Source organism: Lepisma saccharinum, chromosome 9 (genome assembly GCF_977018435.1).
Source record: "Lepisma saccharinum chromosome 9, izLepSacc3.1, whole genome shotgun sequence".
NCBI classification, from domain to species: domain Eukaryota; kingdom Metazoa; phylum Arthropoda; class Insecta; order Zygentoma; family Lepismatidae; genus Lepisma; species Lepisma saccharinum.
The window spans coordinates 65,849,392-65,876,079 of record NC_139237.1 but is presented as its reverse complement, the minus strand read 5'-3'; the positions used below and the strand labels follow the sequence as shown (position 1 = coordinate 65,876,079).

General features: G+C 40.0%; 1 protein-coding gene across 2 annotated transcripts in view; it reads right to left on the bottom strand.

Annotated features, from left to right (window-relative positions):
- ine (solute carrier family 6 member inebriated) overlaps positions 1–26,688 on the bottom strand; it is a 178,144-nt gene that overhangs the window by 36,530 nt on the left and 114,926 nt on the right. For both annotated transcript variants that reach the window (XM_083128312.1, XM_083128313.1), the window contains exon 2: positions 18,067–18,254. In XM_083128312.1, the coding sequence (XP_082984438.1) occupies positions 18,067–18,254 (188 nt within the window). The remainder of the gene's footprint in view (positions 1–18,066; positions 18,255–26,688) is intronic.

Sequence of the window (26,688 nt, the reverse complement as noted above, 5' to 3'; positions counted from 1 at the left end):
ATGCCACATCTCACATGGTTCCAAATATTGAAGGAATTCCCGTCTAAAGGCCGACATTTCTTGCGCAGCTGGGTAATATAATTTCTCAACATAAATAGGGGATAAATACTGATGACCAGATGTTGGACTCATTTAAAGTTTTCTTCTTAAATAACAGAACCATTATGCACTAGAACTATTAACTGCTCAACATCAGTGACAAAAGTTGCTGAAAACAAATTGGAAAATAAATTAATAGAAATTTCACAACGACGTGTTTTACACGATAAAAAAAATTGAACTACAACTGCGCAAGATTAACCTAAATTTATGGAAACCACCTACTGCATATTTTGCACACCATGGCACAGAGTTTTCAAAGACCTGAAATTCTGGCCAAAACACAAGATCAGTCTTCTTGAGAAATATTATTTAATTCGGACATTCATAATAGCCTTCCCCCTTTCCACGTGCACTTTGGATGTCATCGTGGATAAATGGTTGAGCTCTGATTCCTTTTCTTTAAAATATGCGAGAAATACAAAGAGGGAACTATCGCCCTCTCTGACAGAAAAGACTCCGAAATGTAGAAAAGAGAACTACATTGGTTAAATGTCCAACTTATAAAGTAGGTATTGTCCATGTTTTCAGGGCTTTGCAAATACTGTATGGTCCTCGCATAGTTTTTTCCAGCTCAAGTGCTGCAACTCGCACAGTGGATGGCGAAAAGTCAATGAATTTGAAAAGTTTCATACTGTGTCACGCATAAATTATCTTGTTGAGTTGTTGTTTTAAGTCCACTTGGAGCACAGATAAGTGGGATCCGAATCACTATGGGCCTCCATCGAACCTGGGATCCCTTGATTACCGTTTTAAGAATAGCGACAATAGTATGTGTAAATTCCCACGTGAGTAATCAGTAAATACCTAAAATATTAAATTGAAGTTTACTGCGTGTTTAAAATTTCTATTGGGCTTGTTAATTTTCCAATAAATAATTAAGGATTTTAAAAGTTTAATTAAAAATTAATTGTGTATTAACATAACTTTATATTTTTTATAATTTTACAAATTGAACAGTTATTCAGCAAAATTGTCCTGAACGCTATTTTTAATGGGACGGAAAATTTTCGGTCCTGCCCTCCCAAAGTTACGTAGATCCCAAGTTACGCCCATGATAAGAAGTACTAGAAATTCGCTTCGTGAAACAAAAGAAAAAGGCTCCGTACGGGCTGCTAAAGACAGTTATTATACGGAGTGTGCTTTGTTGAGGGTCGGAATTGGAGAAAGGGAGGAGCGCTTCACCGCCATGCTAAAGGATCTTCTTTCAAGGAGATGAGTCATAAATTACAAAATCTTCACAAGCGTGCAATTTAGCAATTAACAGGCATACCATTATTTAGCGACACTCTTACCAGCGTTTTCCATATGGCAGTCTCCAAGTGTGTGTATATGCACATTTGAATATTAGTTTAGCACGCCCATGATACTCATTTGCTGAAACGAGAAAAAAATACCTCTGTGCAACCGCGGCTAGTTTGAGTACAACAGCTAGAAGAGAAATGTGCACATAAGCTAAACCCAACGCAAAGCATCAATATCTGGTGTAAAAGTTAATCTTCGTTGATGGCGGTATGGGCGGAGTATGACTGAACGTACGCCTCCCTGGTACCCTCAGGCATCACCTTTGGAAATTAACGTCGAAGAGAGGAAACGCAAAACCATCTTTGGTTACTGCACTATATAAGTTCGCCATTTCCATTGAGAGTCAATGGAGCAGCAGCAGCGGAGCCTTTGCAATGCATCAATTTGTTGTGTGATGTGGGCTGCCGGACTAAGGATCAATCACTGGCGGCGATTAGGGGGGGCAGATGCCACCCGCCCCCCCCTTTTTGAAACATTTTCTCCCGCACTATGCTAAACCTTATCTACCAAGGGGAAGTAAACTGTCCTTGCCGCCCCCCCCCCCCAGTTTTGGAACCAAATCGCCGCCACGGACTCAAATCCATTTTCCCTTGGGCCTGTGCAAACATTTAAGTAGTAATCGTCCGTACTGGTCAACATAGAAACCACTGCAAGAACAAAGATGATAATAAATGAAACCAACAAATTAAAAAAAAAAGGTACAACAATGGGACTTTCTCACCGGCCCTTGGTACATGACCAATGTTTGGCACTTAGTCCGGAGACCGAAGTCCCCTTCCTAGGTGCCGGGCCCAGCTAAACGGTTTGATTCCAGGGTACGTGTGACCGGATCGGTTTTTACCCCCGACGAATAGCCGACTCGTGCATAAAGTGACGTTGAATAATAATAATAATAATAATCAATAATTATGAGGATTAGTATACTGTTTGTATGAACACAAATCATAGTCAAACATAGATAACAAAAATGTATATTATATAACACACAAAAATAGACAGATTACACAACCCCTCGCTATCACTCAGCATTCACACACTCTCTCATACCGCAGGGGACAAATTACATTAATATAAATACATTGGCCCTTTTTTAGACACCATGCGATATTTAGTTTTTCTTATGAATATTAAACTGCGCCCGAAGACGTTAATTTGCTTAGAATTAAAGATACTAAACTTTCATCTGCGCGTGCTCATTACATTCTGCCAACGGGCATGACACGTAAACTTTTTATTCTTGCAATTTATTAAAACATTTAAATAATTGTTATAGAATTATCACTAATGCGCCTTGGAACTTCAATAACATTAGGCTTAGATATCAACTGCAAGGCACACATGTTTACAGAATAAAAATTAAGACTCTGATGTATGAATACATTAAAAATAGCACGAAGTTAACTTACTTCCTCACCTAGCAAACTTGAGAGATGATTTCTGCAATAGATACACGATTTATGCAGTTTTAATCAAATATTACCGAGTAAAGCATATAAGGTGACACAAATAAACATTATTACTCAACAGCTCGGCGCAGAGCGTGGAAAACAACAGTATGCTGTGAATCGATCTTCCTAATTAGCAATTGTTTTGAAATTTAGATTATGTTGGCAAGAAATAATTATAATCAATACCTTCGCGACTTTTAACTTTAAATACTGGCATCCTTTCGTCCGACGGCCGATCTTTGGAGTCTTGGGTAGATGATCACTCACACATATAGAAAATTAACAGTAGTATACTATACCATCTCGACGTTCTAGACGTTCCAGCGACGTTTACCGTAGTCCTCTAAACGGCTGCGTGACGTCAATGCGCGGTCCTCCTCGCGACAATAACTCTTCCCCACGTTACTTCTTTGTAGCGGCACTTCGCAATCTTCTTGGACACACTTTCCTTCTACGCTTCTACATCACGGCGATTATCTTGTCGGCCTCGTAATGGAGCGATTAATTGCTTCGCGTCGTCTCTCTCTCTCTCTTTATGGGGGGACGGCGAAAACGGGCGAAGTTCCTTTACCGGGGGTACTCGTGGATTCTCGCTGCTAATCTCACGCGGGACGTCGGCGTCGTCTCAAGACGCAGTAGGTGTCGCTTCATTATCTCAATCTTCTCTTCTAGACGGTAGATCTAAGTGTGGGCTGGTGTCGCTTCATCTTCCAATTTCTCTCTCTCTCTCTCTCTCTCTTTCTCTCTCCGTAGAATTCTCGTCGGGCGTCGGCGTCTCGACTGGCGGCTTTCGGCAGTATCATTTCATGACTTCTAATCGGGCTGTGGGCGTCGTTTGTGGCGATGTGGCGTTTTAGTGGTGTGACGTCGCGACGCTGACCGATGATCTGCTGCGTTGTCGGCTTCATGCAGGCTAGGAAGACCCATGGCCCTCCTTCTCTCGTGATTAGCCCGCCATTGTGGTATTGATGTTCCTCGTCACAAAACGAATAACTCGAATCCAGTGCACAGGTCACAAATTAACACGGCGTATTCGTACAACTAGTCACTGTCACTCACTCACGCAGGTTAAAATACACGGCGCGGTAGAAAAAAGACAAAGTCCCGAATCTTTACTCCGACTGTCGCAGAGGTGTTGTCGGTTCGAAAACTGGCGGTAGACTGTACTTGTTTGTTCGTTCTGCCACCATATAAAGACAGCTTGAAACTTCGAATACAACGGACTGAATTTTAGGCGCGGAAATCTGAAGTTACGACGTTGGTGGTCAAGCGTCCATTTTTTGCCTGGTCCAGCTTCTTCAAGCACACGTGTTGCGTTAGAATGGGGTGAAAAGAATAGTTCTACCCTCATCCGGTACGTAACATGTTCCTCCAGTAATTGGCCTCCCACGTTGACTTTCCTGTCGCCAAATGCACAAAAGTCGCTCAAAAACAGTGAAAGATTTATCACAGCACATTGTTGGTTCCGAGCTCCTACGACCGAAAGGGGGAAAAGTCGACAAAAGCAGAAAAACACAAAAGGTTCAGAAACGTGGTGTTTTTCTACCGAAGCTTCAAGCGGATACGAAGTTACAGAAAAATATAAAATAACGAAAACCTAGGATAAAAAAAGTAGGTGACAAAAACTGATTGTCATAACTTACTATTAATGAAAATGTATGTAGGGGAGTGTGTGTGGGCGCGCGCGATAGGAAAGGAACACATGAATCTGAACGTCGAACGATGACAAGTTTTAGATATGAAATAACAATTACCAGTACGAATAAAGAAATTAATAATTAATTCATTAGCCCAACAAATACATACAGTTGTGAAATATGGATGGTAAAAGGGGAAAAAAAATGATTGTCTTTGAAAGAAAAAGAAAAATAAAAGATCAAAATGAATCATGGACAGTCAAAAAAAAAGTGAAAAGTAAACGACAAATAAGCATAACAAAATATATAAAATCTCAGTATCAGATGATTAGGACATGGATAACGTATTGACCGAGAAAGAACACACAACATAATTAAATGGAAATCGATTGCTGAACGGCCCAAAGGGAGACCAAAGTTAATCAGGCGAGAAGAAGTGGAGACAAAAAGAATGGTTGTAAAGAACTGGAGAGTGAAAGCAACAATCTGGCATCACATTACCGAGACAGTAAAATCCATAAAGGGTTGTAGAGCCATTATTAAGAATCTTCAGAGGCATAGCCGTGACCAGAGATCGGAGAAAGGTTCCCATATTTAGTATAATTATCTCTTGCTTATTTTCGAACAGACCTTGGTGTGATGTAACGGTGGATATAAAGGGCCCTTGACGTTTGTGGCTGATCCTTCACTTCAACTGCCTCTGTCATAATTATATCCATTCATAATTTATATCGAAGTGCATGTCGTAATACCAGCCACTGGACACAAAAATTAATACCATACATATACAAGGCTGATTATGTGCCACCAGCCAAAGAATTCTTTACGGCTTCTCCGATGGCGCAGTGGTAGCGTCGTCGCGTTGTAATCAAGGGGTCCAGAGTTCGATACCCGGTGGAGGCTCGTAGTGGTTCGGATCCCACTTTAAACTGTAGGTCCAGTCCCGATTAGCCTTACTGTGCATAAAGAGGACTTAAAACACCAACTCAATCAATCAAACCAAAGAATTTGTAAATATACTCAACCACCAGAGGCGCTGATGGTTGCGGAATTTTTTTAAACGTGGAACGAGTGTGGTAAAAACAGGCCTGAGCGTGGACAATTTGCCTGGTCTGGTAGTGCTCTACATTCGGATTCTGCTACATTTCCTAGTTGTACATCAACCTGACAGCAAATAATTGTTATTCTCACTTTCGTTTCTTTTCAAAGTAAAGTTCCGCCTTGGCACACCGTTTCTCGTAAAGAAAAAGTTAACGAGCTATTAATCTCAATGTCACGGGCAAATAGCTCTGTCAGTCTTCGTACACCTATCCATGTAATTACGTTAGTTCCTGATCAGACTTTTCAGAGGGCGTGGTTACGTAAGAAGGCAAAGGTTTAATCTCTCATTTGTGCCTCGCGTAACCGCAAGGCAAACTAATGCCTGGGTTTCCTTACCGCTTTAAATAAATTACAAACTGACTAACGTATACAACCGGAACTTTCAAGGCTGTTCTTTCTATAGGTAACCGCAACGAGGGACAGAGTTATTACGGGCTGATGATTCATTTAACATTCGTTTTACGTTATGCATGTATCCCGATTAGCCTTAGATGTTTTGATGTGTGAAATAAATACAATAAAGCGAAGGACTTCGAGATAAAAATGAGGAGCGAGGTTCTTGAGAGCAGCGGTAAACTAAACGCATTGTGAAATTACAATTATTGGGTGACAAGAATTGTAGCTTGTGGCCAGGCACATATTTAGAAATTTATTTCGGGGGGTCAGAACAAAGTGTCTCAGAAATAATAATACTATAAACGTTTAAATTAAAATAGTAATTAATAAATATTAATAATAATGTATTATTATTACATTAATATGTTAAAAACGGTGTAAGAATAGAGCTATAAAAACATGTATTAATTATCTAGCGTGTAGTTAAGATCGCTAAAATTAGTATGAAAGCAACTGCGCTGGCAAGGAAATCAGTGCCAAATACGTAAAGAATTTACTATTTATTAAATAACAAGAAAGATTGTTAGATCCAGTTAAGGACAATTAAAAGTTTCAGATTAATATATTTTGTACTGTCATTCAAAGTTCGGCGGATATAAATAATCCTCGATTATACAGCAAATGCTAGACAAGTATATTTTCATTGTTTAATGTTAGAACTTGGCAAGTCTTTCGGGGGGGGAGATCCGGACCCCCTGTCCCCCCTAAATACGTCCATGCTTGTGGCCAAGCTACAATTCAACGAAAGTACGTATATTGTTCTGTTACAGATGCATTTTTTATTATTCCTATTTTAATAGTCTTCTGATTTTTTTCTGTGGATACTTTAGGCGCGCACGTACACACACACTCGTATATATAATATTTATGACTACTGAGATTTAAAATAAAACGCTCAAATATGCTAATTTCTAAATTTCCATGTTTTTTCATTAAAAAAACAAACTAGCCGGATGCTTAAAATTAAACTCAAACAATTGATCGCATGCAGATTTCTTACCAGTTCCCCCCCCCCCCCAAGGCACTACCACGAAGAAAGCAGATGCGAATATTTTATAACGAGGGGGTGATATTTTTGTTTGTTCGTTCGTCCATGCTAACATAATACGAACATACAATCTGAAGAAATTTTCTCCACTGCAAAAGCTTCAGGTCGCAATTCAATCCATGAACTATTGAGAATAGACAAGTGATAAAATATTATATTGTAGTAGTGCATTGGCTGTTTGATTTACTGGCCCACTTCTCCAAGTTAACGACAATCCGTGAAATGGATCACACGGAAGAGAGAATAACTACAGCACCCACGGTTACAGAAATGCGTCGTACAGTGGGATCTATGAGTATTACCGTGCAAATTGTCCATCACCATGTTCGTGCACTTTATTTGACCCAATAAGAGCTTCAAGAATTAAAAGAAAACTCAAAACAAGCTGTGGACAACTTCTGCACCAGCATAAGTAGAAATCCATCGCTTAAAAGCACATAGGACGTTAGAGAAAAATTAATGAAAACAGTCGTGGACAATTTGCACGGTAATACTCATAGATCCCACTGTACAATCGGCAGCAATGGTAACAGAATGCAAATTGTACACAGCTGCAGATATTATCATCTGCTCATTGGGGTTTTGATTTCAACTCTTGAACTCCACATTGTGGAAAACCGAGTTAATGAACATGGTAATGGACATTTTTTTGAATTTTTTCTTTTTGGCCGTCGGCTATACAGTGGGATGCATAAATTATTGCCAAACAAATTGTCGATTGCCATGTTTATTATCATCTTTGCTTAACCCAATGAGACCTTCAAGAATTCAAACAACGCCAGAAAAGCTGCTGACAACATCTGAACCAGTATGCTTCAAAAACCAGTCCTTAAAAATAGGATCCACGAGAAAAATTGATTAAAATAATGAGACAATTTGCCGAGCAATACCTATGCATCCCATTGTACCTTCTATCATAAATGCATATATTATAATATCATACCTGAACGTTTGAGAGAAAATATATTCCATACAACGTACGCACATTACTACAGTACTTTGAATAGAAGGATGACCGATATACAAAATAAATACAGTTTTGATTACGTATAAGGAGAAGCTACGGCTTAGAAAATTGAGTTTTGGATGGGACCGTTTATTGGAAGGGTACCCTTTAGGTATTGTTTAATTGATTTGGTTTATTTTACTTCGCATTTCTGCCACTTTTGTCTAATCGCGAAGATGAGGATGATGTGATGAAAGTTGATTAAGGGACAATCACAAAGAACACCCATGCGCGCAGTAGCAAGCCATTTACGAGAAAAAGCGTTTCAAGGTTTCAAAGCTTTCCAAACGCGCCGCGAATACATTGTCCCACTGCGAGGTAACACGGTGGTAGCATATCAGTTTCGGTTCCTGTTCGATTGCCGCTACATTCATTTTTATTAACACGAGCAACTATTTATTGCGTTTTATTTATTTCGAAAATTCATCTCTTTTGCTGTGCGAATTGTTGAATAATATTCTGTTTTCCATGCTTTTATGATACTTAACAACACTCTGGGCCATGTTAAAAAATGTAAATAAAGCATTGATTGTGAATAGTATTCTTATGATTTATTTCTAGTCATTTTCACTGTACATAATACACGTCGAATGAAACACGTGTATAATTTAATATGCACATATTTTTAAAATGATGAGAAAATTGAAAAATAAACCGTGAAAAATCATTTGCATAAATAAAATTTTAAAAAAATCAATTAGTATTTCCCCCTAAATTAAATTAAATTTACAATCGAACGGGGATCGAGCCCAGAACCGGCGGCACGTGAACCGTATACCACTCGACAGTCCGACAATGTCTTCGCCTCACAAGGCACACTTCGAAAGATACGAAACTTTGAGGTGCTTTTCCTCGTAAACGGCTGGCTAGATCGTGCTAGTACCGTGGCTTGGCATACCTATAGGCAGTGGCGATGATTAGGGGGCAGTTGCCTTCCAGTTCTTGCGTCTTTTTCCTCGGCACTATGCTAAACCTTATCTACCAAGATCGTTCTGCAGGATTCAATCCTTCACCGCCATCTGTGGGTAGTTTCTTGCAATTTGCAAGCAGATTTTGGCGCCCTCAACTATTCAATCTTAATTTCCGGTCTGGTAACTAGTTGTCTGTGGTAGCTACACTGTCGGATTATGTAATGGAACAAGAAGTCCCACATCGATTATCTTTCAATGAAAAGTATCTGATAGTTTTTTACAAAAGAGAATTCAGACACAATAGAAGCTCCCGTGAAGTTAACGAGGAAAGTGGAGGAAGGGTACGTAGGCAGACTTGATAAACTGTGTTTGTCAACCTTGAAGAAAACATGCCCTCAGACCACACCTCCATTGAAGGGGAGAATGCAAATTAGTCTGTCATGGCATACACAGCCATTTTGTTCCTTGTTGTTCGCCATCTTGCCGAAACCCCGCCTTTCCTTTTTTGTAATCTGCATGATCTGTTGAAGAGGATCTGAATTGTGAGTTGCGTGGATGGACAGGAAAATAGAATTTGCATACTGCTGAATGGAAGAAAATAATAAATGTCATTCGTGTGTTTGTTGGGTAATATAATGCCACATATTTCTATTGCATGACTGTATTTCTAATGCAGCATGTCAAAGAAATTAAATTTACAAAATCGCTTCTTAACAGTACACAAATTATCTTGTTGGATAATAAATCTTAGGAAGAACAAAAATTAAAGTTTGTAAGACAAATGGGGCCATCTCCATAAATATTTACCAAACAGTTGTATTTTTTTTTTTTATTTTCTAACGAAACAAGACCTTCAATGCTTTTTGAGTATGTTTTTTTACATGGGTAAAATGTTCTTTATTTCAATTCTCCATTGCCCATATTTTAACTAGTGCTTTATGCCCTCGCCTTTAGCGTGAGCGGTTCCCGATTCCATCTACGTGAGGATTCTGAATTTCGTTGTTGGCAAACCTTAGAACCTGTTGCTAAGGAGAAAGTCTCGTGTGTGTGTGTGGCACTGTTGTAGCCAGGTACGAGAGAGGGGAAGGGATAGCATGGTTATCTGCGTGCGAACTTGCACTGGTTCTCGGCCGAGAAATTGTACAAAAAGTGCAGGAACCGATCTCATATCTCAGACAAAGGCATTCCTATGGACAACTTCCATGTTTCGATTCTCAAAAATAAATGTATAGCAAATAACTTTCACATCAGCAAGTGTTGGATTCAGCACACCACAATAAAATTGCTGACAGAAGAAGGATGACTGATAAGGTGAGGGGGATGGATACACTAGATTAATTATAAGGTGAGGTTGATACACTAGCCATGCAGTAATGTGCTTTCAGCGTGGTTTATATTGCAGCTAACAAAATCGCACCAGAACGATCAGATTCTCATCACTTGACCTCCAAAATAATATATACTCATGTGTGTGGAGAGGGAGGGGAATCCCCCTGGAAATTTGACGCATATCACACTTTCTTTACCTTACCTTTCTTATTGTGGTCTGAAAAGAAGACTAAACAATAGATATAAAGTCCAAAGACACACCATTCTAAATTGTCCATCAGCATATTCATCTCTTTTTGCATCAATAAAATTTTCAAATATTGAAACCAAACCCCTATAGCAACACAATTAAAAAAGAAACATTCAGTGTAAGTAAATATGATGTAAAAGAAACGTGAATGAAACAGCGATTGACAATTTGCATCAAGTATATTTGAATTTACCTGTACAGTGGGATGCACAAGTATTGCTCGGCAAATTGCCCATGACTATTTTCATTAATTCTGCTATTGCGTTCTACGTCTGTCTAAGGGACTGAATATTTATATATGCTGGTGCAGAGGTTGTCAGCAGCTTGATAATTAATAACATTTGTGAAGAAATTAATATTGAAAGTTCAATAATTTCTAGTATTGTTTGGCGTTTTGTTAGAAAGAGAAAAAATATGGTGATGCACCCCACTGTACTACTGAAATAATGTCATTAATGGATTAACAGATATCAATACTTACCGAAGATTAAACATGCCTTTAAACCTAGGTTAGGTCAGTTCTTTCCCAGTTGGCCACACACTTTGTGTGTGTGTGTGTGTGTGTGTATGTTGGGGAAGGGGGGGAGCTTTGAAATTGTTATCATATAGAACAAAACAGACTTCTGTATTACAGCATAGTCATAAATGCAAGTATAGGGATATAACAGGTGTACCCTATTCTCTGTAGTCACCTGCGATAAAAACTGAACACACAGATCCTAAAATGCTCGCTTTTCTGTATGGCGTTGTGTGTTCCCTAACTACGGCGATGAGTATACCTTCACTTTTGCAAAGGTGATTTAAGTCCACTTTATTCCTCAGATAGGCTCGTTGTGACTGGGCCAACAGTTTAATAGAATTCAAGTACTGCACAATGTGGATAGATCCAGTGTTTGAAAGTAACTAGTTACAAGCAACAGTTACTTTCTTTGAAGAAATGTAGCTGTAACTAGTTACTTTTAAAACCAAGTAGCTGTAACTGTAACAGAGTTACTTTCTTCCATTAGAAGTAACGATTCAAAAGTTACTTTTACAGTTACTTCATGCCACTTAAGTTGCTATATAAGTGTCGTACATTATTGGTGATTTAGGACTTAAAGTAAACCGGAACCATTGATAAACTACTAGTTTCTGCTGCGATACAAATGTCCATCCTTTGTTACATTAATTCCTGCAAACAATGGAAGAGGAAAAGAGAAAGTTGTTGAACTAAATTTGTCTCCTACCTGTGGCCAGTCGATAGGCTCTGGGTTCCAGGCATTTCAGAGTGACAGGTTTATCGCATGCTTCATCTTCCGTAGGTAGTCCTCAATTCTAAAGCGATATGCATACCTCGGAAGAGGGTGGATTTCCCAGAAGCAGGAAGATGAGATTAGAAGAAGGATTCTTTCCTATTGCTGTCAATTGTGTGCTGTGAAGTGTGTCTAATTTCTGTAGTTTGTTCATCTTTGGCCTCGTAATTGTCCCTCTTGTGTAAGCAGCATCTGATAGTTTATTTCTTGTAATTTGTTTGCAAGAAAATTTCCAGTGGAAAGTAACTGTAACTGAGTTACCTTTTAAAATGAGTAACTGTAGCCCTGTTACTTTTTTAAGCAAACAACTGTAACTTTAACTAGTTACCTTTAAAAAGTAACTTCCCAAACACTGGAGAGATCGAACCCAGTACTCTTACAAGGCAACAGGGTAAATCACTACGCTATCGGGATCCCCCTTTAGCGGTTCATCCAGAATTTCCATCTGGGGTGTAAGTTTGTATTTGTTTAGGGAGGGTATAGCTGAAAATCCAGAGCCAAAATGACCATAAATTTGGGCCTTGACAAAAACGTTAGATATGTGCTGATGAAATTGTGGGGGTTGTTAGAAGTGTGTATAAATTACTGGCCCCCTTTATCTCAAAGAGCCGCGATGGTCTAGTCGCTAGGGACTGCCACGCGGAAGACCGCGGTGATGTAAGGTCGAAGGAAGTTTTCCGGCCTTGTCCCGCATAAAGCGGCTCTGGGGCTCACCCAGCCTCAAATCAATGGGTACCTGGGGGATAAAGGTGGCCGGGGCGTGGCGTTCATCACATCAACTCCAAAATGTCCGAGATCGAGAATGTGTGGGACCCTATCCCCCCCCACTTCCCCTAAATGCCTTCATGGCACTGTGCTATATGCACGGAGAACTTGACCATTTACCTTATCCCTTATCTCAGCCTGTCGTCATTCGTCACTCTAGTTAATAACACTATATGCGTGTGTTTTGATTGATTATTTGAGTTGGTGTTTAAGTCCACTTTATGCACAGTAAAGCTAATAGGAACTAAATCTACAGGTGGGATCCGAACCACTACGCCATCGGGGTGGCCCTATAATGTGTGTGTGTACTTACAATCTGTGTACAGTCTTAGAAAAAAATACCTGGGCCACGGGACGTAGAATTTCGTAACGTCTTAAAGCCTGTTGTTTATGCAACCCAAATAACAAAATATTCGCTTAAGTTTGCCTGGTGATTCTGAGTTCTCGGGAAGGATTGAGCTTTGATAGCATGAGTCACATGACTCGTGCCCCAGCCACAACAAACAGCTGGGTGCTACGATGCCTCCAGAAGAAAATTTCAGGAACTGGTTTCTTGACAAGACCTACTCGTAAAGAAATACTATTCTTTCAAGTGATATTAGAGTCATCGTCAAGAGGTTCGCTGAAATGATGGTTCTCATCACAGACCACATGCCACACGTTAATTGTTTAAGTCCAGTTCATGCACTGGACCTACAGATTAAAATGGGATCCGAACCAAATGCCTCTCTATTTGGTATTGAATTCGGAAGCCTTTCATTACATGGCGAAGACGTTACCACTACGACATCAGAGAGGCAATGGAACCCCTTGAGAAAGAGATAAGCGAAAATTGCTACGTGACAAACCATATTTGCCCGTAAATTTTAAAAATAAGACAATATCTTGTACTGACAGTTTCGAACCGTGGGAGAGGCATATATTTTTTTGTACCATCGTCCATTTCACGAGTTTATAATTCTTCCTCACCGACACGAGTAACGCGAGTGGTAGAAGAAAAGCGAAGTAAAATAACTGAAACAGAAATAAAAGGAAAAAGCGAAATAAATTTTATTCATAATATTCTGCAGTCACTTGAGTTGTATTCACGGGATGCTATCTTTTAAAGAAAGCCGTGGTCTCTTCCTTGTCTTTTTTGCTTTCTTTGTGCTCTTGCTTCCCCCGTCACGATTGGTCTAAAAATAATTAATGCGACGTTAATTAAACAATCCAAACAACGAAACAATGCACTATCAACTGCACAAAACAACATTCCAAATGTTTTCGAATCGGAAAACAATTGAGATGCTGTAAAATGACTTAAGATGCAGTAATAAAGTGGGAATTCGGTACCGTATAGAATTAAATCGGTAGAGATGTTCGATTTGATTGGATGTTTGTTATTTAGATTTGCTATTCTTTCACTTTTGGCAAATAGCGACGATGAAGATGAGTGATGCTATGATGAAATTGATGAAGGGACACTTACCAAGGACACCCACGCCCAAGTCGAGATTCTAACCAGGGACCCATGGCATCGTAGCGCGCTGTGCTAACCACTCCTCCATGGAGTGGACATTATAGCATATTTTGTGTGCTCAATTGGAATCAATCAATGGAATGAATAGGCATTATTTATGATTAATAAATTCATATCATAATACCACGTCATATTATTCGGCACGAAGTAACATCAGACATATTCAATCTTGCATTTTTGCCTTTCAACTAATTCTTTGAATTCAGGTTAATCACAACAATAACATAAATTATGAAGCAAATGATAGTGAATGTGGGATATTATTACGAATTACCTGACAGAAACAACATTAAGCAGGCTCGGTGGTCAAGCTCATTAAGTGATTGACATTCGATATCGTCGCCAAAGTTCCCGGGTTTGAGTACCGTCCTTGTCGGGGGTGTTTGACTATTTCGTCATCAATTTCATGTAATGGTCACTCGTCCTTATCGTCGCGATCATCGAACAGGGAATAAAAATTATAAAAATAAATACGATGGAAGAGTACTTATTTCATCTCTCACGAAATCTCCTAAAAAACCGGAATATATAAAATACATGTATATTCATTCACATACATTTTCGATTTCTATATTTAACTAATCGAGACCGAGAACGGGAGAGCAATTTTCAATTCGACAAACCGAGAGACGGAGAAACTGTCAAGTCTCGTTTCTTCTTGGCACCTCCGTAATCGAGTTGTTCTGTTTGTCATTGGCTTTGTATTGGCAATTATTGTCATTATTCTTTCCCTGCAGGTAAACCATAACGATGAATTATGATGAAATGAAGCAGATAAAAGGGCAAGAACAAGAAAGTCATGCCTGTTCGGGACTCCAACCCAGAACCTTATGTAACGAGATTTGAAATTCTGGAGAAGGCGTCCGTGTTTCGCTTGGTTTTCTCTTTCCTCTACTTCTCTTATATTATCATACATGTATAATAAAAATGGATCTGATACGATATGTTGCGATTCATAATTGTGCTGGTTAGATGCTACAGATGTGAACTCCAAACTGCAATATATTATTCCCTTGTGTTTCGTATGTGGTTGAACATGAAATTTTCTTACACTGTGACAATTTCTTTCTTAGTTTTGGTTTGGTGCACAGATATGCTAATCTGGACTCGACCTTCAGTTTAAAGTGGGATACTAACCACTATGTGCATCCACCGTGTATCAAACCCGGGATCCACTGATTACAAGGCGACGACGTTATCACTACGCCATCGAGGAGGCCCCATGACAAAATGTTATTCACTCGATCTCTACCATAATTTATTTCAGCATTTACATTTTCGATTTCTTCTTCTTTTTTCCTTTTGTTAACTACTCTTATACAACTCTTTTTGCGTCTTCGAATTTCTTCTTGTTCCAGGAAAAAATAATACATGCAGGCTGTATAAAAATCCAACGTTCAAATAGATAAAACGTTCACTCTCGAGAACTAATTTACATGTTTATCACTAAAGTAACCATTAGGAAGGAAACTATTGAAATTGTAACTGATATAACTGCAGATGAAACAATACTTACAGCCACTAACGAAATATCTATTCTTGTGTAGCCTCACAGACAAGTATATGGTGAGTCATTCACTCTTGCTGACTACGGGCGAAGGTCACTGAACTAAAGGGTGGTGGCAAGCAAGCAGGCTTCTGCTCTACCAAAGACGAGGTCACGTGTTCCAGTTATCAATGGCGTACGAAATAAGGAGGAACACAGCTATCTGCCGTATGTTTTGGTCCCGTCATTGCACTTTATCGTCGTGGCCTTGAAGTTCCCTCAGGGCACTCCTACGTAAAGGCTTCTCAGCTAGAAGGATATCTTCCCCATTGAGTGGAGGAAAAGTGGGTGCGTATAGAGGTCCTTCAACTTTCGTATTCTTTTTCATTTCAGAACCCGTGCTGTATCGTCGACTTAATCCAATCTATCCGATGTAGGGTTTAGGTTCTGTTTCTGTTCGGTTATTTCACGTTGTCTTCCTGCTTATGTTATTCGCGACGAAGGTTCTGGATTCGATAATCTGGACAATAACGGGATTGTGTTAGTTGCTTGATTTGGTGTCTTAAGTCCACTTTATGTCCTGTTAGGCTAATCGTGAATGGACCTATAATTTAAAAGGGGATCCGAACCACTATGTTCCTCCACCGAGTATCGAACCCGGGATCCCTTAATTACAAGGCGCCCACGATCCCACTGCGCCATCGGGGATTGTGTTCGAAACGAATGAATCAAATTTGAGTGATATGATATGCAACCATTGGAAGACTATTGAAAGAAAAGCTATGGGAACCTGCCAGTTTTTCTACTGCAGACAGGAAACCATAAACATGGAAGAGAAGCTTATATTCTATGAAACCTGACGCTATGTGCTCGAATACTGGCTAAATATAATCCATAGAGGCATAGCAACGTTAAACAACCTCTTATATGATACATATAGGTTTAAAAAGGTCAAAATACAAAGATTGTGTGCGCCTCACTGATGGCGAAGTGGTAAGGCCTTGTAATCAAGGGGTCTGGGGTACGATACCAGGTGATCGCACATAGTGGTTCGGATCCCACTTTAAACTGTATGCACTTCAGATTAGTCTATCTGTGCCGGTAACTCAGTCGGTAACGCGTCTGACTACCATGCTATAGGTCCCGGGTTCGATTCCCGGCCGGTTCAAGCCCGGGAACTTTTCTAACGTTGGAAGCGGCCCCAGCGCCCACCCAGCGTCGAATGACATGGGTACCTGGGGGAAATCCTGGTGGTAAAGGCGGTCAGGGGCGTGATGCTGATCACATCACCCCCACTCACGAACGAATCAAGAAAGTGTGGGGCGGCGTGATGTTGATCACATCACCCCCACTCACAAACGAATCAAGAAAGTGTGGGCGTTACCCCCACACCCCCTATACGCCTTCATGGCGTAGCGCCAAGCACAGGTGAGAACTTTTTTTTTTTTTTTTTTTTTTTGCATACAGTGGACTTACAACAAAATTTCAACTTGCGATAAAGATTATGATAAGGTATTAAAGAATTGGGTCTAACACATTTTTTTATTGTTTACCAATGACATTATTAACTAATATTCTTAATTTCAGTTTCAAGATGAAATCGGCTACGAAATAAAAGGAGTGGGTTCATATTTCTGTTACGAAATTCCACTTTTGTAGTAGACCTGTGCCACACTAAGTTGTGACAATAAACCAATCTGAGACACTTTCAAAGTATTAAATTTCTATCTACGTATTTGGGAAAAATCTTTCAATATAATACTTTTTTTGGACGCGTCAAATCATAGTATTTAATTCCTGTTTTAGCAGCTTTAAGAAACCTGATTTTTTTTTTGGGGGGGGTTACAAATGCCCTTTCTGCTCCCGTCAAGTTACGCCTATGACAAACAGGAATTCAAAGTAAAAGACTGTCCCGACTAAATCGGGAGACACGTCTGATAGATTTACAATTGGGAAAATCATAATTAAGCGTGTAGTTGAAAACAACCTATTTTCATATATTGCATGCAGCTCTACTTTTTCTGCAATGTGGATCAAGAACTGGGGACGTGGAGAAGCACAACACTCCACGTAACCAATAGTCACGTGACCCTCTTTGCATTCCTGTCATGTTGACCTTCGCGTGGAACACATTTCTCGGTGTTAAGACAGGCAAAATCACCCGATCATCGAAGGGTGCAATATGTGTTGCCTACCCTCCTGCATTACTTGCTCCTATTAAAGCCTTATGGGGAAGAACTTTTTTCCATGACTGTACAGAGCGCTGCTACCTAAGCTATTCTAGAAGTTGAGTTGGATTGACCCCCTCAGATTGATCCAGTACGCCCCTGGGTTAGATTGTTAAATTCCCCTCAACCGATATAGTTACATCTGCATCAAGCTAAATGCAAATGATAGGTTACAAATTATTATTTTTAAAACTAACAAAATTATTCATTCTGCTCTGGTGAAAAAAAAGTGACGCGAACACTCACCACCACCGCTTTTGTAACATAGATACGGGAATCTCCATACGTTTCCTAGGCCTACGCTGTAGCCGATGCACGCGAGCACGAATTCCGCCTTGTTCGTCCAGTGCTGCCGCCTAGGGAGCCGATACGTCCCTCTCTCGTCCACAGATTCCGTGTAGCTACTGCACGACGAGATCCCGTCTTCTATTGGACTGGAATGAGAAGGATAAATGTTACATTTCCAGAACGAAAACATGTCATTACAACACAAACGTACAGTCACGGATACTTCTGGGTTGTAAAAATACCATTGGCTACCAATGGAATCGTTACAAGCCGGAAGTGCCCGTGACTACAAATAAAACAATATAATTTAATGGTTTACCAGAGCTACTGCTAAACAGAAAATGTTTGCAGTATGCGTACATGCTGGTGAATTTAGAAGTATGAGAGTGTGGGAGGGGGTCGAACAAGTTTTACGTCCTGAAAACAGCGGCGGCGCCAGGATTAATCATGTAGGGGTGCTGAGGGGATGCGGAAAGAAATTAAGGGGGTGCGATGCTGAAAGTAAGGAAAACGTTAAAAATACGCATGCAACCTTTCAAAACTGGGGGCGGGGGGGGGGAGGCCCGGACAGTTTGCTTTCCCTTGGTAGTTAAGGTTTAGCATAGTTCTGGCGCGGGGGCAAAGATAGCAAAAAGCGGGGGGCAACTGCACTCCTAATCGCCGCCACTGATTAACAATTTACTCACTGAAATTAAAATATATGTGTGAAATATATAACTTTTGATTGACATTCATTTTCCAGGGAGGCTGTGCCCCCTTGCCCTCCCCCTGGACATCCACGATGATGTGCATTAAGTCTTATTCTCCAAGAAAGTGGTCATACAGTGTAAGCACTCAGATACACGTTGCAGTCTTATTGAACTACGTACTGAAATACAAAATTAAATTATCCTTGCCTTATAAACACAATTTTTGAACTTTTCAATGTAACCAATGGAGGTACAAAATACATAGTACTTTGTACCTTCCGCCTGCCACTTCAGGACAAAACGCGAAGTCCACAGCAACTTAGCCTTCGTTAAAATCCCTTCTGCCGCACTATCACCAACAACGAACTGTAAAATTTCTTCGTGAACATTGGGCCTATTCCTAACAGTTTTTGAAAAAGCCTGAAATCGTACGTTTACTAGACATGTTACGTGGAACAAATACATAGAACGTATTAACAAGAAAACTACCCTTCACGTTACAACTAGCATTAAATAATTTCCCGAGCACGGCTTGGTGATACCTTGAAAGCAGCTGAAATTCTTGCTCTAGTGTAAGAAAGAGCAAGCAGGCGGAAAATAAATAGTTTATCAACAATCCACAAAAAAAAACTCACTTTAAGCTATAGGCAATTATTGAAAACCACAAATATAACACTTGAAGAAACAAAAAGAAAAATTCATAATAACAATGCTGACGGAAGAAAAGATAGGGCCGCTGATCTTTTTAGAGGCTGCCATCAGTACAGGAAAGTATGTACTCGTACATCGGCATCTCTTTCAGTGCTTGCTTGTCGCATACAATAATTACGGTCTTACTTCAGTACCTAACATTCTTTGTAAATATGACGACTTAATATGACACTCTAATGGTTAGTGTTTTCAGTTGAACGTAGGGGGGTGCTGAAGAAATTTACGAGGTGCGCAAGCGGCCACTCGCGCCCCCTGGCGCCGCCCCTGCCTGAAAATTGTCATCGTTCATTTGATTATACGAGGCATATTTTAAAAGTAAGTTCCGTTTTGCAATTAGGCCGCTGTAGCGCTGCACTCGCCGTTTCTCACATTCGCGCTGAGCACCTGCATCTATGGGCTTGCCACAGACGTACGCAACCGTTCGCCCGAGTAGACAGTTGTTCAGGTGTGGTTACAATGCCTCAGACGATTGAAACTTGAAAGTCCCGCGGAGCGTGAACTACGCGCTTCCATTCGTTTTCGGACGTGAAAGCGGCCGAAATCCATTGGCAGATTGCAGAAGTGTATGGAGACAACGCTACGAAGTGGGCGACCGCCAGTCATTAACGATGACCTGGTGCGGCAACTTGATGAAAAAGTGCGCGAAAACAGACGCTTTAGATTTCATCTTTATCTACGGAGTTTCCGAAAGTGTCACGCAGTGTTCTGTATGAAATTATGACAGTACGCTTAAAATAACGGAAGTTGTGCTCACGGTGGGTACAAAAAATGCTGTCCGAGTTGCACAAAACCAAACGGTTAGCCAGTGCTTTGGCTTTTCTCGCGAGGTACAGTGCCGAAAGCGATCAGTTGTTGAGCCAAATTGTCACTGGTGATTAGACATAGGTGTCGAGACCGGAATCAAAACAACAGTCCATAGAATGGAGGCATTCAACATCATCAAAAAAAGTGAAGTTTAAGCAAACAATTTCAGCCCGAAAAATCGTGTGCACGGTGTTTTGGGATAGGTGAGGGAGGGAGGGGGTGTTGCTTGTGGATTTCTTGGCTCGGGGTGACACAGTACTATTTGCCGCGACATATTGCGAGAACTTGAATAAACTGCGTCGTGCAATCCAAAACAAAAAGCGCGGCCTGCCCAGTAAAGGAATCGCATTGCTTCACGACAATACTCGTCCACACGCGGCGCATCGATCCCAAGATCACATCGCGTCATTTAGTTGGGAACAAATTGATCATCCTCCCTATAGCCCTGATCTAGCGCCCAGTGATTATCACTTGTTCCTGCACTTAAAGAAGCGCATTGCCGGTCAGCGCTATAACACAGATGACGACGTGAAAACGGGCGTGCAGCAGGCGGCCGATTTCTATGAAGATTGCATTCAGAAGTTGGTCGTACGATACGATAAGTGCCTTACTGTAAGTGGCAATTATGTTGAAAAGTAGATGTAGGCCCAGACTTTGATGTAAAAATAAAATTATTACAACATGTGTCCTTGTGTTTAATTCAAAACGGAACTTACTTAAATAATATGCCTCGTAGAAAAAGCAAAAAAAACTCAATGATAATATACAAATATCAATACATTTCAGTTGGTACTTTAGTATTCCAGCAGAAAATAGTTCGAAATGTTGATTCTAAAAAGCGAGAAGTTTTATATTCTATCACTTAATCCAAAAAAAAATAATTATTACCACGATAAACTGAAATCTTATGTCAAAGGTCAGACAACAACTTAGTGACTATAAAATTCTCTCAACTTTCAAAGATTTGCCTTCATTGGAGGGTTACAAAATATAAGAATGATAATGTCGCATTTGTGATACTGCGAATAAATCTTGAGTTTTCCTGCCACAACAATTCAGCTTATTGCCACCAACCAAATACTATACAAAGTTCAAGTAACCGTACTGCTAAAGAGACATGCAGGCGAACCAAAAACTAAATTTATTTCAATTGGTGCCATGAGAGTTCTCCAATAATCCAGTTCTTACAATCTCTTTTGCAGAGAATTCACTGGGTACTTATCTGTTGTGACGTCACTAATTGTCAATCATAGTGACCGCTGTTTATCAATTTGTAAAGAGCATACTAAATCATTATTGTTTGTTCAAATCAGAATGTGAATCAAGTTTTTGCTTTGGAGAATATTCATTCTTCATTTGTACTCTTCATATCAACGAGACAAGGGTTAAGCCTACATTAGTTGAAAGTACTAACAAAAAGTAAATACAGTATATGTACACCTTCATTTTTATGTCTTAGATTAATTGCGGACAAGGACAAATTCCTGACAAATCCGCGCTTTTCAGAATTCACCAGCGTGCATCAGACTGGTGCACCAAAAATGACGTCAAATTCGGTGAAATCCGGAAAGCTTCATACTATAACAAATAAAAGCTAGTGTGGAATGCGCACGCATATTTATTTATTTATTTATAGGAAACAGTCACTGATGGTGACTAAATCACAGAAGATATTTCATGAATATTATACAGGGAGGTTATTTCAGTAGTTTACCGCGACAGCGCCGGCCGCTTAGCGACCCCTTCATGCAACAGGTCCCGGCAAATTGCGTTACAGGAAGTCCGTAACAGAAACAGCTTGTTTTGTAATGTTTTCATAATTATAGTTACAATTACAATTGAAATAAGCACGTACCTTGTCGCAAGGATGCTGGAAAAGGTGCCCTCCCAAATACAAATATTTCTAGCACCTTATTTCTGACATCTAATCTTAGATTAGACATTGCTACTTTATCCTCAGTTGTCGCGAGAGCGCCAGCAGCTTATCGGGGAGTTGTCAGCCGCGAGAGGGCGCTTCATACTGCACCTGTCGGCAGTGATACCAACCGTAAGGACATGTCCCTACGCATAGGGACTTTTCACTATACAGGGTGTCCGGCTTAGACCTTTAACATTGCAAAACAGTATAACTTTAGTTACATTCAATTTCAAATGAATCTTATTGTTTGTATGGGACTGGCAACTGTGGCCATTTGCGAGAATCACCAGTACTTCGAGTTGACGTGACATGCATGAGCGTGTAATGCATAAATTCCAAGATTGCGGATTGGACGGTTCAGCAGAAAGTGTTCCGAGTTCTTTCACTGGTAGAAAACAAATCTGTGAAGCTTGTTCAATGTGCTTTTTGACGTGAATTCAATCTTCAACGTCATGAGAATGTTCCTTCCTATGTGAGTATTGCTAAGTGGGATAAACAACTAAGAAAAACTGGAAGTGTTGTGTCGGTGCGTGGGAAGTACGCAAAGCGAAAGGTGTCAGAGGAAAACATTAAAGTTATTCACACTGCATTCACAAGAACTCCAAGAAAATCAATAAGACGTGCAAGTTTAGAGCTCAACATTCCTCGATCTACTATCCATGACGTTGTGCACAAAATGTTATGTCTGGGCGTACAAGATCCAGTTACATCATTGAATTTATCCTGATGATAAACCTTAAAAGACAGACTTTTTCGGGCAAAATGTTAACTGAAATTGACAACAACATTGCTTTTCTGGACAAGGTGTGCTTTTCTGATGAAACTGCATTCCACAGGTGTGGCAAAGTTAACAAGCGTAATTACCGTATTTGGGGAAGTGACAATCCTCATGAATTTCGTGAAATTAGGAAAGACTCGCCAAAAGCTAATGTGTGGTGTGGGTTAATGAGAGAGAAGATAATAGGCTCGTTCTTCTTTGCTGAAGAACCAGTAAGAGAAACGAATTATTTAGACATGCTTCAGCATTACGCTGTGCCTCAAATGCCTCCAGAAACCATTTTCCAACAAGACGGAGCCCCGGCACATTTTGCTATCATTGTACGAGGATTCCTCGATGAGCATTTTCCTAGAAGATAGATAGGAAAAGGATCTAAACCACTTGCTTGGCCTCCGCGCTCGCCGGATCTTTTCCCCCTAGACTTTTTCTTTTGGGGGTTCATCAAGGACAAAGTCTACAGTATGCCTTTAGAGAACTTGGAAGATCTGCGTAACAGAATTCGTCAGGCGATTAACAATGTGACCCCTCAAATGCTAGTGAATACCTGGACGGAATTGGAATATCGGTTCGACATCTGCTGTGCCACGGGGGGGGCTCATATCGAGGTTGTGTGAAGTGCTGGTGCTGGGACAAAAAATGCATGAGTTTTTCTACCAAAATGTAAATTTTGGTAATAAAATTGTGTTTCTCTGCAAAATTATGCTCTTTTGTAATGTTAAAGGTCTAAGTCGGACACCCTGTATTTCGCCCGCGTAGGGACGTAGGGACAGATTTGCCAAATGAGAGAAAACGTAGGGACTTTTTTCAATCTTGGAAAATAACATTTTTTTTGTGCAAAGGTGCCAAGCTTACTCGCCAGTCAGTTGCAGTTTCTTCGTTCTCGGTTTATCTGGATACTTTAGCGAGGAGGAGAAAAAAGAACTAACAAATCTCCATCAGAATTTTGGAACATGTTATCGGTTACCAAGAACTTTCAAGGCAAGTTCTTTTTTGAAAACATTTCCACTCTCGCGAAAATAGTGCTAACATTTGCCACATTCTAACGCGGAAACGAAAAGAATATTTTCAATGTTAAGTGATACAAAAACAAAAATCGGACCAGAATTGTTCAAGACTGAAGGAAATACAGCATCACCAACCAACATCTCCCTCTTCACAGCAGCAGCAGCATGTATGACTTCAAATAACATAATCAACAGTAAATGACTGAACGTTATTCATTAGGGGTGTGCGGATCCCGAAAAGTCGGAACCGGGATCGGGAAAAGAATTTCCCGTCCCGATCCCGATTTCGGGAAATTACTTCCCGACTTTTCGGGATCCCGAGCAGTCGGGAAATACCGAATGGACACTTTAAAAAGTCGTTAATTCTCGACGTTTTCTGCATTGTAAGTTTCTGGAACTTATCGGAAATTTTAAGTTTCTATTCTACAAATGCAAAAACAAACGCCTAAAGTGAAAATGACGTGTAGAATTCGAAATTTCCAGGGCTTCTGAAATTTCAAATGTTTATGCTACGTCTTATACTCACGAAATAATTAGTCGTGATGATTTATCTCAAGTTAACATGTTGTATTTGGGAGGACATCTCTTCCAGCATCCTTGCGACAAAGTACGTGCTTATTTCAATTGTAATTGTAAGTGTAATTGTGAAAACTGGAAACCTTGCAAAACAAGCTCTTTCTGTTACGGACTTCCTGCAATGCAATTTGCCGGGACCTGTTGCATGAAGGGGCCGCTAAGCCGCCGGCGCTGTCGCGGTAAACGACTGAAATAACCTCCCTGTATATTTTCAGTTAACGACATCTTACAATGTACTTTGCATGGGCACTACGAATTTAAGTGGTATTCTTTTGTAAAAATATGGAATATTGCGAAATGGATGCTTTCCTGCATGGTGCAGCAGAAGATTGACGCATGTTTTGTTGCATCGGCATACTTTATTTCACTTTGCGTGGAAGTGAAGAAGCAGTAGTATTATAAATGTCTGACAGTTTATGCCTTCAACCAGTTTATTCGCTCTCCGTGCAACAAAATCGGCGTGACATTCCGCACTATTGCCTACAGAACGTCTATCATCAATCAGAACAAATTTCAGTGCAGACGACGCCATTTTGATTCACCAGCCCTGGAGGTCGTCATGGTTCAACCTGGTGAAAGCTTTGGTGCGCACCGGTGAAATCTGGAAAGCGCGGAAATGTCTGTTCAGATATCACAGATTCAGTCAGATGGGTCAATTCTCGTCTCATTTCCACGCATTTGCGAGCGACATCTGTCGACAAAGGAAAGCAGCAAGAAGCTGCAAGAGCTTCCTTTGAACATGACACACGCTCACACGCCGTAGGAGTGGTGTATGTGCTCGAGAAGGTAATTGGAGAGGAAGGTTGCCAGTTGCATACATACTGTGCAATTACTGCACGCGAACGCAGCACGTGCCTACGCTTGTTGCAAGAACAAAAGATGATACTGGACCACGTTTTACACTTGTCTTCTAGAGATGACAGTACTGATTGCTCGGACGTCGGGTCAATTTGAAGTCTGGATGGGGTCAACCTACAATAATCGTGATCAAGCAAGCAAAAGTATTGGACATTTTCCATTTCACGATATCGATCTACAGCCATATTAGGCCTATATATGCATGTATATTTTACGCATACACATGGACATCTGCAGTTTTTCTTCCTGGTGACTGGGTGGCAATAAAGGATTATTCTCTCAAATTACTGTTTCACTGAAAGCAAACGCTAATTACCGTCATTGAAATTTAATTGTATGTGTATTTGTGTGAAATGTATAATTTTAGGCGGACATTGTTTTTCCGGAGGCACGCCCCATCTTGTTACCTCCAAGACGTCCATGTGCATACACATCAGGACCATAGCTCACCTAGACCGTAGCCAAAGGATCCCTGGCGTTGGTACTTAATTTGTTTATAATTTAATATATCTTATTTCATAAATTTCTTCATGCGTCCTTTATTTATAATATTTTCTTACAAAATTGAAAATTTATTAATTGGTTAAATAGAAACAAGAGTTAAGGGAAATGGCTGGAGTGATAATGGGAAATTTTTATTAATTTAGTTAGAAATTATTACTCAAATTATGCACATTAAAATAAAGGTTTGTATGCAAGGGAGCCCGCAGGATTTTTTTCTCAGGGGGCAGTCATAGAAACTATTACTATTATCATCATTACTACTACAACTACTATTACTAAGTACTTCTTCTATTGTTTTTTAAATTACACACATTTGTAATTTCCATATTCTGTGTATCTATATACAATTTGCATAACTGTATACTTAACACATTAATTCGTGTTATAGGACAAAAAGCAGTTTTTATAGTTAGATAAAAACCCTGGTTTAAATAATAATAATAATAATAATAATAATAATAATAGTTGCTGTACCTTACTTCCTGTAAGTCACAGAAAAAAATATATTAAAAAGAAATATCGCTACAATTTCACCACCCGAATTACATTAAATCTCAAGGGGGGCAAGTCCCCCCCCCCACCTGCGGGCACCCTAGTTTGTATGCGAGTGTGAATATATTGATTATAATATACGCAAATTTCACTAGACATTTTTCATTTTCTACTCTGAAACATCTGACAACTTTGGTAATACAGGAGCCCGCCTTCCGAATGTCATTCATAGTTATAAGATCCTAA